The sequence below is a fragment of the Pseudorca crassidens genome, chromosome X, assembly GCF_039906515.1.
Source record: "Pseudorca crassidens isolate mPseCra1 chromosome X, mPseCra1.hap1, whole genome shotgun sequence".
Taxonomy (NCBI): Eukaryota; Metazoa; Chordata; class Mammalia; order Artiodactyla; family Delphinidae; genus Pseudorca; species Pseudorca crassidens.
The window spans coordinates 2,502,325-2,513,651 of NC_090317.1; the positions used below are offsets into that span (position 1 = coordinate 2,502,325).

The 11,327-nt window shown below is 62.8% G+C and overlaps 2 protein-coding genes across 8 annotated transcripts in view; one reads left to right on the top strand and one right to left on the bottom strand.

Annotated features, from left to right (window-relative positions):
- PDZD4 (PDZ domain containing 4) overlaps positions 1-4,131 on the top strand; it is a 28,824-nt gene extending 24,693 nt beyond the window's left edge. For all 5 annotated transcript variants that reach the window (XM_067723618.1, XM_067723619.1, XM_067723621.1 and 2 more), the window contains 5 exons: positions 287-385; positions 974-1,036; positions 1,485-1,586; positions 1,828-1,938; positions 2,119-4,131. In XM_067723618.1, the coding sequence (XP_067579719.1) occupies positions 287-385; positions 974-1,036; positions 1,485-1,586; positions 1,828-1,938; positions 2,119-3,675 (1,932 nt within the window). In that variant the 3' untranslated portion in view covers positions 3,676-4,131. The remainder of the gene's footprint in view (positions 1-286; positions 386-973; positions 1,037-1,484; positions 1,587-1,827; positions 1,939-2,118) is intronic.
- Positions 4,132-7,371: 3,240 nt separating this feature from the next.
- On the bottom strand, positions 7,372-11,278 carry SSR4 (signal sequence receptor subunit 4). 3 transcript variants are annotated; one of them, XM_067723649.1, is made up of 6 exons: positions 11,117-11,278; positions 9,148-9,266; positions 8,288-8,362; positions 8,044-8,133; positions 7,721-7,786; positions 7,372-7,527 (listed from the first exon to the last, which is right to left on the bottom strand). In XM_067723649.1, exons 1-6 carry the CDS (start codon positions 11,181-11,183, stop codon positions 7,423-7,425), a joined length of 522 nt encoding a protein of 173 aa, XP_067579750.1. In that variant the 5' UTR covers positions 11,184-11,278; the 3' UTR covers positions 7,372-7,422. The 3 variants fall into 3 exon arrangements, with proteins under 3 accessions (XP_067579750.1, XP_067579752.1, XP_067579753.1); XM_067723651.1 differs by having other exon boundaries at positions 9,148-9,263; positions 11,117-11,277; XM_067723652.1 differs by lacking the exon at positions 8,044-8,133.
- Between the last annotated feature and the right edge of the window lie 49 nt (positions 11,279-11,327).

An 11,327-nucleotide genomic window follows, 5' to 3' on the forward strand; every position in this document is an offset into this window, starting at 1 on the left:
AGGGCCAAACTGGGCTGAGTTGGGGAGGGCACGGGTGAGGTCCCTCTGTCAGTGTGTGCCGGCGAGTCTGTGTCCCACGCATGTCTGTACGCTGTGCGTCCCGTGTGTCTTGTGTGTGTCTTGGGCATTTCCTGGTAAGGGACACCACAGGACACACGTGCCATTTGGGATGGTAAGAGAGACCTTTGGGAACTCAGCTCAGGTGATGCGGTCTGGGGGGTTAGGCTGGGCCGAGGCTGCCGTCCCTGCAGCTTCTCCCTCTGCTTATCCATCCCCCTTGTGGCAGGAGGTGGAGCTGTATAAAACCAGCCACCGGGACAAGCTGGGCCTGATGGTCTGTTACCGCACGGATGACGAGGAGGACCTGGGCATCTACGTTGGAGAGGTATGAAGGCGGGACGGGCGGCTGGGATCTTCTAGAAGGCAGTGGAGCTCTACGTGCCTTCCTGTGTGCTGGGACACGACAGCTGGACTTGGGTGCCCATCTGTACGGCACCCATGAGGGGCCAGGGCAGCACGGAGGCACGTGCTGAGGCAGGATGTGGCGCGTGAAGACTCCCATGCCACCCTATCCCCACAGCCTTGCCACGCTGCCCAGGGCTCTGAGGCTGCCCATAAGGAGGCAGCTTAGCGTCACAGGAAGGCAGCCAGTGGCTTCGGCGTGTGTCCAGCCGGACAGTCCTCCCCAGGAGACCTGTGCCCGTAGTGGAACAGTGGGGCCTTGCGGGGTAAGGCAGGATGTGGTCCGGCCAGGCTGTGTTCTCCCACCACGTCCTTCAGGAGCCCTGCTGGTAATCACAGGGGTTCTTCTCCGCCACCCGTCTGGCAGGTGCTGGGTACTTTCCCATACTTTGCCATGCTGAAAAAATCAGCCCTCCGTTCACAGTGGGGCCTCTGAGGCGAGGCTGCCCCTTCCTACCAGACGGGCACCTCAGGGAGGGGGCCGAGTCCCCATGATGCGCGTGCCTTGCAGGTGAATCCCAACAGCATCGCAGCCAAAGACGGCCGCATCCGCGAGGGAGACCGCATCATCCAGGTGAGCAGGGCAGGCAGGCCCCGCAGCTCTCCTCAGCCAGTTCTAGCTCCCTCCTGCTCAGAGCCCCGCCCGATGCCGGGCATCCCGCCGGGCCTGAAACCAGGGCTAGGACCATCTCCCTCCTGCACGACCACGCGGTGGCTCCCATGTGCCCGTGGGCTCTGCTGGCGTCTCTGCTCGGGCCCCTTACCAGCCTGTCCCTCCGTGCCCCAGACGTGAGCGTGCGTCCTGCTCCTCGCCGCTCCAAGCACGTGTGCTCTTGTGTGGGCCAGGCTGTCTTCGCCCCCGGCACCTTCCACTTGTCTCCATCCTGCCAGAGCTCGAGAGCCTGTCCTGGCCCAGGGTGCTCGCTTTGGAGCTCCCTGCGAGGGGACCCCTGTAGCTCAACTGGAGCCTGCCCCAGAGCCAGCCCTGGTGTCCTCGTTGATTGTCCCTTGGCCTGCCACAGATAAATGGTGTGGACGTCCAAAACCGGGAAGAAGCAGTGGCCATCCTGAGCCAGGAGGAGAATACCAACATCTCCCTGCTGGTGGCCCGGCCTGAGAGCCAGGTGTGTGTGCCCAACAGGGCGTCCTGAGTCCCCTGATGTGGGGCTTTCTGTCTTGAAAGCTGCCGACTAGGGCACAAACATGCCAACATCCTGGCACTGATGGAGGGTGTGGGGGAGTGTTCGGGGCCCATTTCCCTTTGTGGCCTCTGATGGCTGAGTGGGCTGGGACCTAGACGCGAGTGGGGTCATTGTCTGCGGAGGTCCTTAAGGCAGTGGGGACAGCACGGGCCTGTCTCTGCAGCTGGCGAAGCGGTGGAAGGACAGTGACCGGGATGACTTCCTGGATGATTTTGGCTCTGAGAATGAGGGGGACCTGCGGGCGCGGAAGCTGAAATCTCCCCCTGCCCAGCAGGTGAGGAAGGAGGGAAGGCGGTGGGGGGGAGGGCGGGGAGGGCGGGCATGACGGCAGACGGAGTAGAGGCTTGCGGGGGCTGCGGGAGATGGACCAGACCCGAAAGCCCTTCCGATCTCCATCCTCCCCCCACGGCGCCCCCACTGGTGGGTCCCAGACTGAGCGGGGCTCATCTTCCAGCTCCAGCTTGGAAACGAAGAGGAGAAAGGGGCCCCTGATGCGGGCCCAGGCTTGAGCAACAGCCAGGAGCTGGACAGCGGGGTGGGCAGGACGGATGAGAGCACGCGCAACGAGGAGAGCTCTGAGCACGACCTGCTGGGGGACGAGCCCCTGAGTACCGCCAACACGCCCGGGCCCCTGCGCAAGTTTGGCCTGCAAGGGGACGCCCTGCAGAGCCGCGACTTCCACTTTAGCATGGACTCCCTGCTGGCCGAGGGCGCAGGGCTGGGTGGCGGCGAAGTGCCGGGCCTCACGGATGAGGAGTACGAGCGCTACCGCGAGCTGCTGGAGATCAAGTGCCACCTGGAGAATGGCAATCCCCTGGGCCTCCTCTTTCCCCGGGCTGCCGGCGGCAGCGGCGCCCTGGATGTCAACCGCAACGAGAGTGTGGGCCACGAGATGGCCGTGCTGGAGGAGGAGCTGCGGCACCTGGAGTTCAAGTGCCGCAACATCCTGCGGGCGCAGAAGATGCAACAGCTGCGGGAGCGCTGCATGAAGGCCTGGCTGCTGGAGGAGGAGAGCCTCTACGACCTGGGGGCCGGCGAGCCCAAGAAGCACGAGCTGTCTGACATCTCCGAGCTGCCTGAGAAGTCAGACAAGGACAGCACCAGCGCCTACAACACGGGTGAGAGCTGCCGCAGCACTCCGCTGCTGGCGGAACCCCTGCCCGAGAGCCCCCTGAGGCGGGCAACCGCCGGGGGCAACTCCAACCTGAACCGGACCCCCTCCGCACCCCCCGTCGCCGCCCACCCCAAGGCTGCCCCTCCGCAGGGGGGTCCCGCCAACTTCCGATCCCTCTCCCGGGATCCCGAGGTGGGCCGGAGACAGCACTCGGGGGAGCGGGTCCGCCGCGGCCCCAAGACGGGGGTGACCCTGGAGCGCGTGGGCCCCGAGGGCAGCCCTTACCTGTCGCGGCGCCACCGCATCCAGGGCCAGGAGGGCGATCACTACCACAGCTGCATGCAGCTGGCCCCGCCGCGCGGTCTGGAAGAGCTGGGCCGCAGCCCCTTGAGTTTGGCCAGTGGCCCTCGGGTGGGTGGGGTGGCGGCGGCGGCCACCGATGCGCCCCGCATGGAGTGGAAGGTCAAGGTGCGCAGCGACGGGACCCGCTATGTGGCCAAGCGACCGGTGCGGGACCGCCTCCTAAAAGCCCGGGCCCTGAAGATCCGGGAGGAGCGCAGCGGCATGACCACCGACGACGATGCGGTGAGTGAGATGAAGATGGGCCGCTACTGGAGCAAGGAGCAGCGGAAGCAGCACCTGATCCGGGCCCGGGAGCAGCGGAAGCGGCGCGAGTTCATGATGCAGAGCCGACTGGAGTGCCTGCGGGAGCAGCAGAGCGGCGACAGCAAGGCTGAGCTCAACATCATCGCCCTGAGCCACCGCAAAACCATGAAGAAGCGGAGCAAGAAGATCCTGGACAACTGGATCACCATCCAGGAGATGCTGGCCCACGGCACGCGCTCGGCCGATGGGAAGCGGGTCTACAACCCTCTGCTCTCCGTCACCACTGTCTGAGCCCAGCTGTGCTCCAGGGCACGGGTCCTCCGCCCTGGCCCAGGTCCACTGAGCCTGCCGGGACCCCGTCTTCTGCTCTCCCTTAGAATCTAGCGGGTGTCTGTGTGTGCACGTGGGACTTTGTTACCAGACAGAAGCCCCTGGAGGACGAGGGACGCTTCTCTCCATTGGTGACTTCCTTCTCCCCAAGTACAGAGACCACATCAACAGCTGGTCTGGGGGCAGACCCGTATCGGCCCCCCCTTCAGCCGTAGGCATGTGTGTGTGTGAGACGCGAGCCCAGACACATGTACACATGCAGACACACGCATTTCCCTCCAGAGCGCTCTCAGTGCGGGCACTTGGGGACAGGGAAGTCAGCTGAAAAGCAGAGGCAAAGAAGACTGTCCCAAGCACAAGAGAGTGTCCGTTACTTGTAGACAAAGGCAACCCTGATCTCTGTGGTCCTTTTCCTTTTCTGTGCTTGCCTATTGTTGTTTTTGGGGTTTGTTCGTTTTGTGGGCCCGCTCTGAGGGCTGGCAGCTCCTTCAGGCAGCCTGACAGAGGCGGAATCCCCGAGTGATAGCTGGGAAGGAGGGGGGTGGGGGGAAGCAGGGGAGGGGGATGGGGGAAGGGGAGGTGGGGGGATGAAGGCAAGAATGGGAAGCAGCTTTGCAGATGGCCTCCGCTCCGAGGTGTGGCGACTGGGAGCTTCCGATGTGGCTTGCCAGGCTCACCTTGGAGGTCACCTCCTTCCCCGGCGACTGCGGGGACTGAAGGGTCAGTGTCCGTCCAAGAAGAAGGAAGAGAGCCCAGGGCTGTGGCAGACGCCTTCTGGAGCTCGGCTTCTCTCCTGAGTGGCGTGAGTAGCAGCAGACCTCGGTGACACGACCCACGCAGAGCTAGGGAGCGGCCTGGAGCTGAGTGACAGGCGGGCCCTGCCAGGTGGGCTGACCGGAGAAGATGCCCTGCGCCCCACTTTGCCAGTGTGGGCCAGGCAGCCCCCGGGGACCTGTGCATTAGTGAGAGCTGGCCTGCGGGCCCTTCCCGGCTCAGAGAGCCTCAGATGGAAGGCTGACAGGCTGCTCACCCCCGCCCCCTGCCGGCATCGTGAGAATAAAGCAAGCTGCCTTCGAGGGTGACTCCTGGCCTCCTCGTGTTCATTCTCCTTCATTCTCCAGCACCGGGGGCTGGCGTGGGGCCGGGCGGGTCAGGGGGAAGCTGAGCAAAAGCGAGGTGTTCTGAAGTCAGCCTCCAGCACTCTGGGAGGAGGGACAGAGCCACCAGAGTCATTTCAGAGGTCTGCCACGGTCACAAGGGTGGTGCCCAGTGCAGGAAGGATGGCAGACACCTGTCTCAGGACTGGCGACTGAGCCTGGAGCCGGCATGTGCATGAGGCCAACACCCCTGCTCTGGTCAGAGTCGTAGAGAAGTGGTTCCACCCTCTCCCTGCCCTGCAGCTCAGGGAGTGCCCTAGCGCTTCTGGAAGGCACAGGCTTCCTTCCCTGTTTGGGGACCCCACAGTGCCTAGCCCTCAGAAGATGCAAAGAAGTGTCTTTTGACCAGATGAATACCAGGTGGCTGCGGGAACTCCCAGAGGTTCCATTCAGCACAGCAAACCACTGGGCATCTGCTCAGTGTCAGGAACCCTGCTAAGTCCTGGCTGGGGCCAAGGCCCCAAAGACGGCAACTCCAGGGGTACCGTCTGTGCGGTGAGCCCTTGAGTAGGCGCTGTCTCCTGAAAGGACACAGGATGCTGCCAGCACATTAAGTGGGTGAGGATACATTTAAAAATTCTCTTGAAAGAGCAATGTAGACCTCTTGTTAATTTTGCTAACTTGCTGAGATTGGCGTGAGCAAGAAACCTGAGCCTGTGTTCCCAGAAGCGGAGTGCCCTGCTGTCTGAACAGCTGGGAGGGAAGACCCAGCACGTCACACAGAACACCAGTGGCTTCAAGGGAGGAAAGGGCTTGTTGATGAAAAGGGGCAAACACGAGACACCACCTTCCTCTTGCCCCTCAGAGGCCTCTGGAGCGGGGGGCTAGGAACATCAACTCGTGACCGGCCCCGTTCCTTGGGAGGGGACACTCCACATAGGCCCCTGTGAAGGATGGGTTCCCAGGACCCAGCCCCTCGCAGAAAACTGGCTGCGGTTGGAGACTAAGGCCGCCTGCTCCCTGAGCACCCCTCTCTGGCTGCTGGGGGCTCACTGTGATGGCGCTAGAGGCACCTTGCTTTTGCTCTGGGGTGGGGGCCAGGACAGGCCCGGATCCGAGGGTCCCTCGGCTGTGTGAAGGCCGGTGCTGGGGCTTGGCTCTCACTGGCTCCGGGCAATGTTGACACCAGGAGATCTGGAAGCCCTTGGCAACCGGCGCACTGGACCAGGAGTGGTGGAGCTGGGATCAAAAAGAGCCGCTGGGTGGCCAACAGCTGCCACTTTCCCCCTTAAAAGGAGGAGGAGCGGTGCTCAGCCAGCAGGCGCCACCCGAGCTCCCACCAGCCCTGTCTGGGATGCAGAAAGCGCCTCAGCCAGCAGCTCGCGCCTGGCCTGGTCTTCAGGGGCCCCATGGTTCCTGTTGTGCCCGTTTTGGGAGCGAGGACGGGGCTCTTCCCTAGAGCCTCCCTATTCCTGCCAGCCACCCATGCTGACCCGCTTCGCTTGGACTGAGGGTGCGGGGCAGGGAACAGCTGGCGTCCCCTAGCCTGGAGAAGGTCCCCAGGCAAGTCCCTCCACACTCCCGCGGAGGACAAGGCCCAGAGGAGAGCCCCACCCACTCCCGTAGGCTCTGGGCCTCCTTTGGGGTGCAGCCTCCCTGGACGCTGATCCCAAGGACCCCTCACGACAGCCTGGAGGAAGCCAGGTCACCCTAGGGCCCCTCACCTCTGCAGTCACCAGGTGGCAGCAGGGACGCTGGGCTGGTGGGAGGGCTGCGGGCTGACGTGGAGCGTGGAGCCTGCACAGGGACGCCCGCCCGGTTTCTCGAGAACATCAGTGCTCAGAGAGCGGGTTCGCTGGAGGGAAGGGACACAGCCGAGCTGGAAAGGGCTAACGATGGGCTCCTGGGAGGCTTGGGGGTCCAGGTCCTCTCTTGTGCCTTTCTCCGTGCCCCACCCGACACCAGAGGTGAGAGCATCCTGGGAGGCACCACACTGGAGCGGAGAGCTTGGAAGGACCACCCCCCTGGACAGCTACCTGGAGTACTAGCTTCGACCGCATAAGCGCCACAGGGACGCCTGCAGCGCCCCCCAGGAAAAGCACAGGAAGTACTTCAGTGTGTGGTTCCTGCCCAGGGCCCTTCCGAAGGCCAGGAGGGGCCGTGGCTACGTGCACTGCTGACTGCTGGGTTTCGGGGAAGCTCCCCACGCCACCTGCCCTGGGCAGTTGCCCTCAAAATGGCAGGTGGTCAGAGGGTCCTTCCCTAAGCGGGCCCAGGCAGGAGAACAAGGCCACTCTTTGCCAGAGATTGGGGGGCGGAGGGGAGAGACAGCCCCATGCCCCGCCCGGAACCAGGCAGGCAGCCCTGGGAGACGGTGGGCACTGGGTATTAGGGGGCTGAGAAGGGAGCGCTAACAATGGCCGAGAGTAAAGCAAACGTACACAAGGAGGAAGGGGACCTCCAGACCTGCCCCACTCGGTGCCTGTGCCGTCTAGGCAGGCGGAGGGATGCCGGCCACCCAGCTCTGCCCGTGTGTGTGACACAGTCCTGGTGCTTGGGATAGCTGGTAACTGTTTATTGAAAGAAGCAGGGGGGCGGGGGGGCATCACCCTCAGGCCTGGATGTGGCTCTTGGCGCTGAAGGCCAGGTAGTAGATCACTAGGCCGATGGCAGCGGCCAGTACCTCGGTGGAGACCCAGGGCCCATTCCAGGTGCCCTGCAAGAAAGGAGACCAAAGTCATTCTCGGGGGAGGGACAGGCGAGAAGGCCGGCCGCTCCAGCCACCCTCCTCCTGGGGCGCGAAGACACACTGGTCCACTTGGCTCAGCCCCCAGCTCTCGCTAAAACGCGAGGCTTGCCACCGGCTCCCTCCTTCCCCTGTGCCAGGCCAGCCCCTTCTGGCCACTCACCCGATGGTCCACGCTGACTGTGAACAGAGGTGGGATGATGGAAATGTCCTCGTTATTTCTCTGAGCCTGTGAGGGAGGTGCTGGGGTCAGGGGGCGATGCTGGGTGGGGTGGGAGAGGCAGGAACACCGGCCAGAGTCGTGGAAGGAGAAATGCGGGTGAAGGAGCGACACGGAAGGCACAGGGCCAGGTGGGGTGGGTGAGCAGGAAGGCGCCCACCGGCCGTCCTGCTCCAAGTCAGAGAGGGGACCTCAGGGTGGAGCCAGCTGGGGCAGCGGCTATGCCCCCCCTACTGCAGGCCTGGGTGGCCTTCGGGGACACTCACCTTCCTCAGGAGGCTGTAGGACTCCTCGTCAAAGAATCTGACCTCGTAGGTGCCTGCGTGGGCGCTCTTGTGGTCTAGGCTCCAGGACACCTGGGTGGGGTGTGTTCGGCAGGGGGTGGGCAGTGCACATGGCGCCACGGCCAGCGCATCGAATTCAAGAACCCCAGCCCTGCTGGCCCGGCCTTCAAGCCACACCCGTGAACGGGTGGCCTCCCGCGAAAGTGACCACCACAGCATCCCTTACCTGGTATCGGCCCACGTCCTGGCCCCGGGTAACAGGAAACTGTTTTCCACTGACGTCAGCATAAAGAGCCATGTTCTGGGGGAGGGGATAAAAGGAGAGTCACCTTCTCCCCTCTCTGGCTGCAGGTGAGGCCCCGCTCTGCCACCCGGAGTAGCGCCCTCCGCCTGTGTGTGGGTATGGAGGCCGCCGGGCACAGCCGGGGACTGCGGTGTGTCTGGCGGGGGTACTCTCCACGTCTGTCTCCCTCCTCGGGGGCCACATCTCCCCTATGCCTGGCCTCCCTAACGCACGGCGAGCCTGTTAACTGGACACGGGCGAGATGAGTGAAGTGTTCTTGCTTCTCCTCGGAGCCTGGAAGGGGGTATCACGGTCGCGGACACCCAATGAGCTGCCGAAAGCAGACTGTACCTACCAAGGCCCAACTTCCTTCCTTCTCTGGGCCTTTAGGTTGCAGAGGCTGAGGCCAGGGCTGCTTGGCCTTGAAATGACGAAACACACATGTGGACACACACTTCGGCAAAGAGCAACCAGTAAAGGGACGCAGAAGCCTGGGGGCTGACCCTGGCTGTCTCTCCCTTCACACGTATACTCTTTGCACACACAGCAAGATGCCTGTCTATATCACCGCACATAGATGCAGCAGAGCAGGCAGGTGAGGGGAATGTTCTTTAAATATCTGCTAGAATCTGGCCTGGCTGTGCCCTGATCTCTCCTATACCTGGGAATCAAAACCCTGATTCTCCCTGTCCACACGGACCCCCAGGTCTGACCCCATCCACTGCCAGTGAGGGCCCCAGGTCTCAGCCTCACTGCTCACCTCTCGCCCCCGCACCCTCCTGGCTGAACCCCCGCTGCCTCACCTGGACCCTGTTCTTGCAAGTCAGGGAGATCTCCACGATGAAGACAGTCTCAGTAGAAATGACAGCATCCGAGGTGGTATAGTAAGAAGGGGTGATCTGGGGCTCCACACAGGCCTCTGCTGCGGAGAGGCAGAGATGAACGGCTAAGGCCTGGCTTGTGCTTGCTGGGTTAGGGCCAGAAGGGACCACCCTAACCCCACTTCCCAGAGCTCATCAGCTGAGCACACAAAGGGCCCTTTGCACCCTGCCAGGTGGGGTCTGGGAGACAGATTCAAATGATCAGTCAGAACTACAGTGGTCTTGAAGGAAGGCAGGGGAAGGGAGACACGAAGGCTTTGTACAGGTGGAACCTCAACGTACAGGCAGAACAGGTGAGTGTGTGTGTGTGTGTGGGGGGGGGGGGCGTGCTGCATGAATTCACTGCACGACTCGAGTCTGTGCCTGGACCTGCAGACAGGGAAGCCGTGCAATGGTTTAGGGATGCAGTCTGCCCTGGAGCACCCTAGAAGCCCAGGGGGTGGCCAGGCTGACCTCAATCCAGAGCCATGCATGGCTCTGGACAGTTTACTGAAGGCATCTTCTGCAGACACAAAGCATGGTGCTGCTGGCAACCTATGGGGCTTTTGATATGAAGGAAAGGGTCTCTGCCCCAGACAGTTGACAGAAGACCACGACTGGCCCCAGTGTTTCCGGAGGGAAAGAAATGGCAGAGGGTCTGGGTCCATAAGCATAACTTGTCCCCTTGAACAGGGCTGCACTGAGAAAAAGGATGCTGCCGTAGTCATCTCCACACTGCTAGAGGCTAAAGGGAAGGAAAGGTGCCACCTAAATCACAAGGCGTCCACTGCTCTCCAAATGTGGTGTCCGGGCAGGGCCGTGACTTAGGCTGAAGCAGTCAGAGGCCGTGGGACTGGAATGGCGGGAGGAAGATGCCTGGGAACATGGGTGGGAGGCGGTTCTCAGGAGCCACATCCCCCAGATCCTTCCACGCTCTGCTAGACTTGACCTTTTTCCTGTGGCCACGGGGGAGCACAGAGGGGCTTTATAGTTAGGTCTGTCCTTTCCAGGCATCACTGACTATAGCTTGGGGGGGGGTTCCTGAGGAGCAGGAGAGCAGGGTGCAGGCGGGGAGGCCAGTTAGGCTGGTGAAACACTGCAGGCATCAAGGGCGCTGGCCTGAGGTAGGGCAGGTAAAGTGAATGCACTGAAAGTGGCCCTGCCCCAGTCCAGGCCCCCAGGCCCGGGGTGGGGGCTCCTGCAAGGACCTCCTCCTAAACAAACTTCTGGACTCCAGTCTGAGCTCAGCCCTGCCACTAAGTGTTAACAACCTCTCAAGAACGTGAAGCCATCTGACTCCGCTGAAAAACCCTATAAAGATATGGCAAGGCCTCGGGGGAAACAAATCAACCGCCTGATCTAGGCACTCTAGGCCCACTCATCTTTCCCTCTTCAGTTCCTTTCTAACTCGCCCGCACTCCGGGCCCCTCTGCCTGGACCGTCCCTGCTCCCTCTTCACTCAGAGCTCTCTTCCTGGAGAGGCCTGGCCCCACCGCACCGGGTCAGGTGGCTCCTCTCCACCGGCCCAGTTTCTCGCTCCGATCGCCCGGCGCTGCAGAGCTTTGCTCCTGTCCGACCCCCCTCCGGGACCGGGAGCTCCTGGAGTGGCAGCAGGGACGTGTGTCATTTTTCCTGCTGGAGCTGGGGCCAGGCGCACGGGAGAGGCTCTGGGACTCTTCCTCGCGGAAGTAGACGAGGGACAGACTAGGCTGCTTCTCCCAGCAGCCCAGCTGCTTGGTAAACGTGTGTGATGCAAGAGCGCGTGGTGGGCTCGGCTGCCGCGACCAGAGACCACCTGCCTCTCTGAAGAAGAAAGCCCAGACCCCCGCTTCGCCCGCACCCCTCCTCCCCCCACGCACCACCAGTCGTGGGTGAGAGGCTCGCCAGAAACGAGCTCCGGCCAGGCCGCTACCTGAGCAGCAGGAGAGGCCGGACAGCAGGAGTAGCGCCAGGGCGCCGAGAGATGCCAGCGCCGCCATCGCCTCTTCTCTGCCGAGGGAAAAAGAGAGCGACTCCCCTGAACACGAGGAGCAGACGAGGAAGCGCGACGCGTAAGCGGCCGCAGCAGCCAATCAGTGGCCGGCGGGCCGGGCGGGCCTGTGACGTCGCCAGCGGCACTGACG

Bases quoted from the DNA above. Each gene is read 5' to 3' on its own strand.
- SSR4 (XM_067723649.1), bottom strand. From the start codon at position 11,183: ATGGCGGCGCTGGCATCTCTCGGCGCCCTGGCGCTACTCCTGCTGTCC. The intron at 9,267-11,116 runs GTAGCGGCCTGG...GCCTCTCCGCAG, and splicing joins CGGCCTCTCCTGCTGCTCAG to CAGAGGCCTGTGTGGAGCCC. The intron at 7,787-8,043 runs GTGAGTGTCCCC...CCTCCCTCACAG, and splicing joins CCTACAGCCTCCTGAGGAAG to GCTCAGAGAAATAACGAGGA.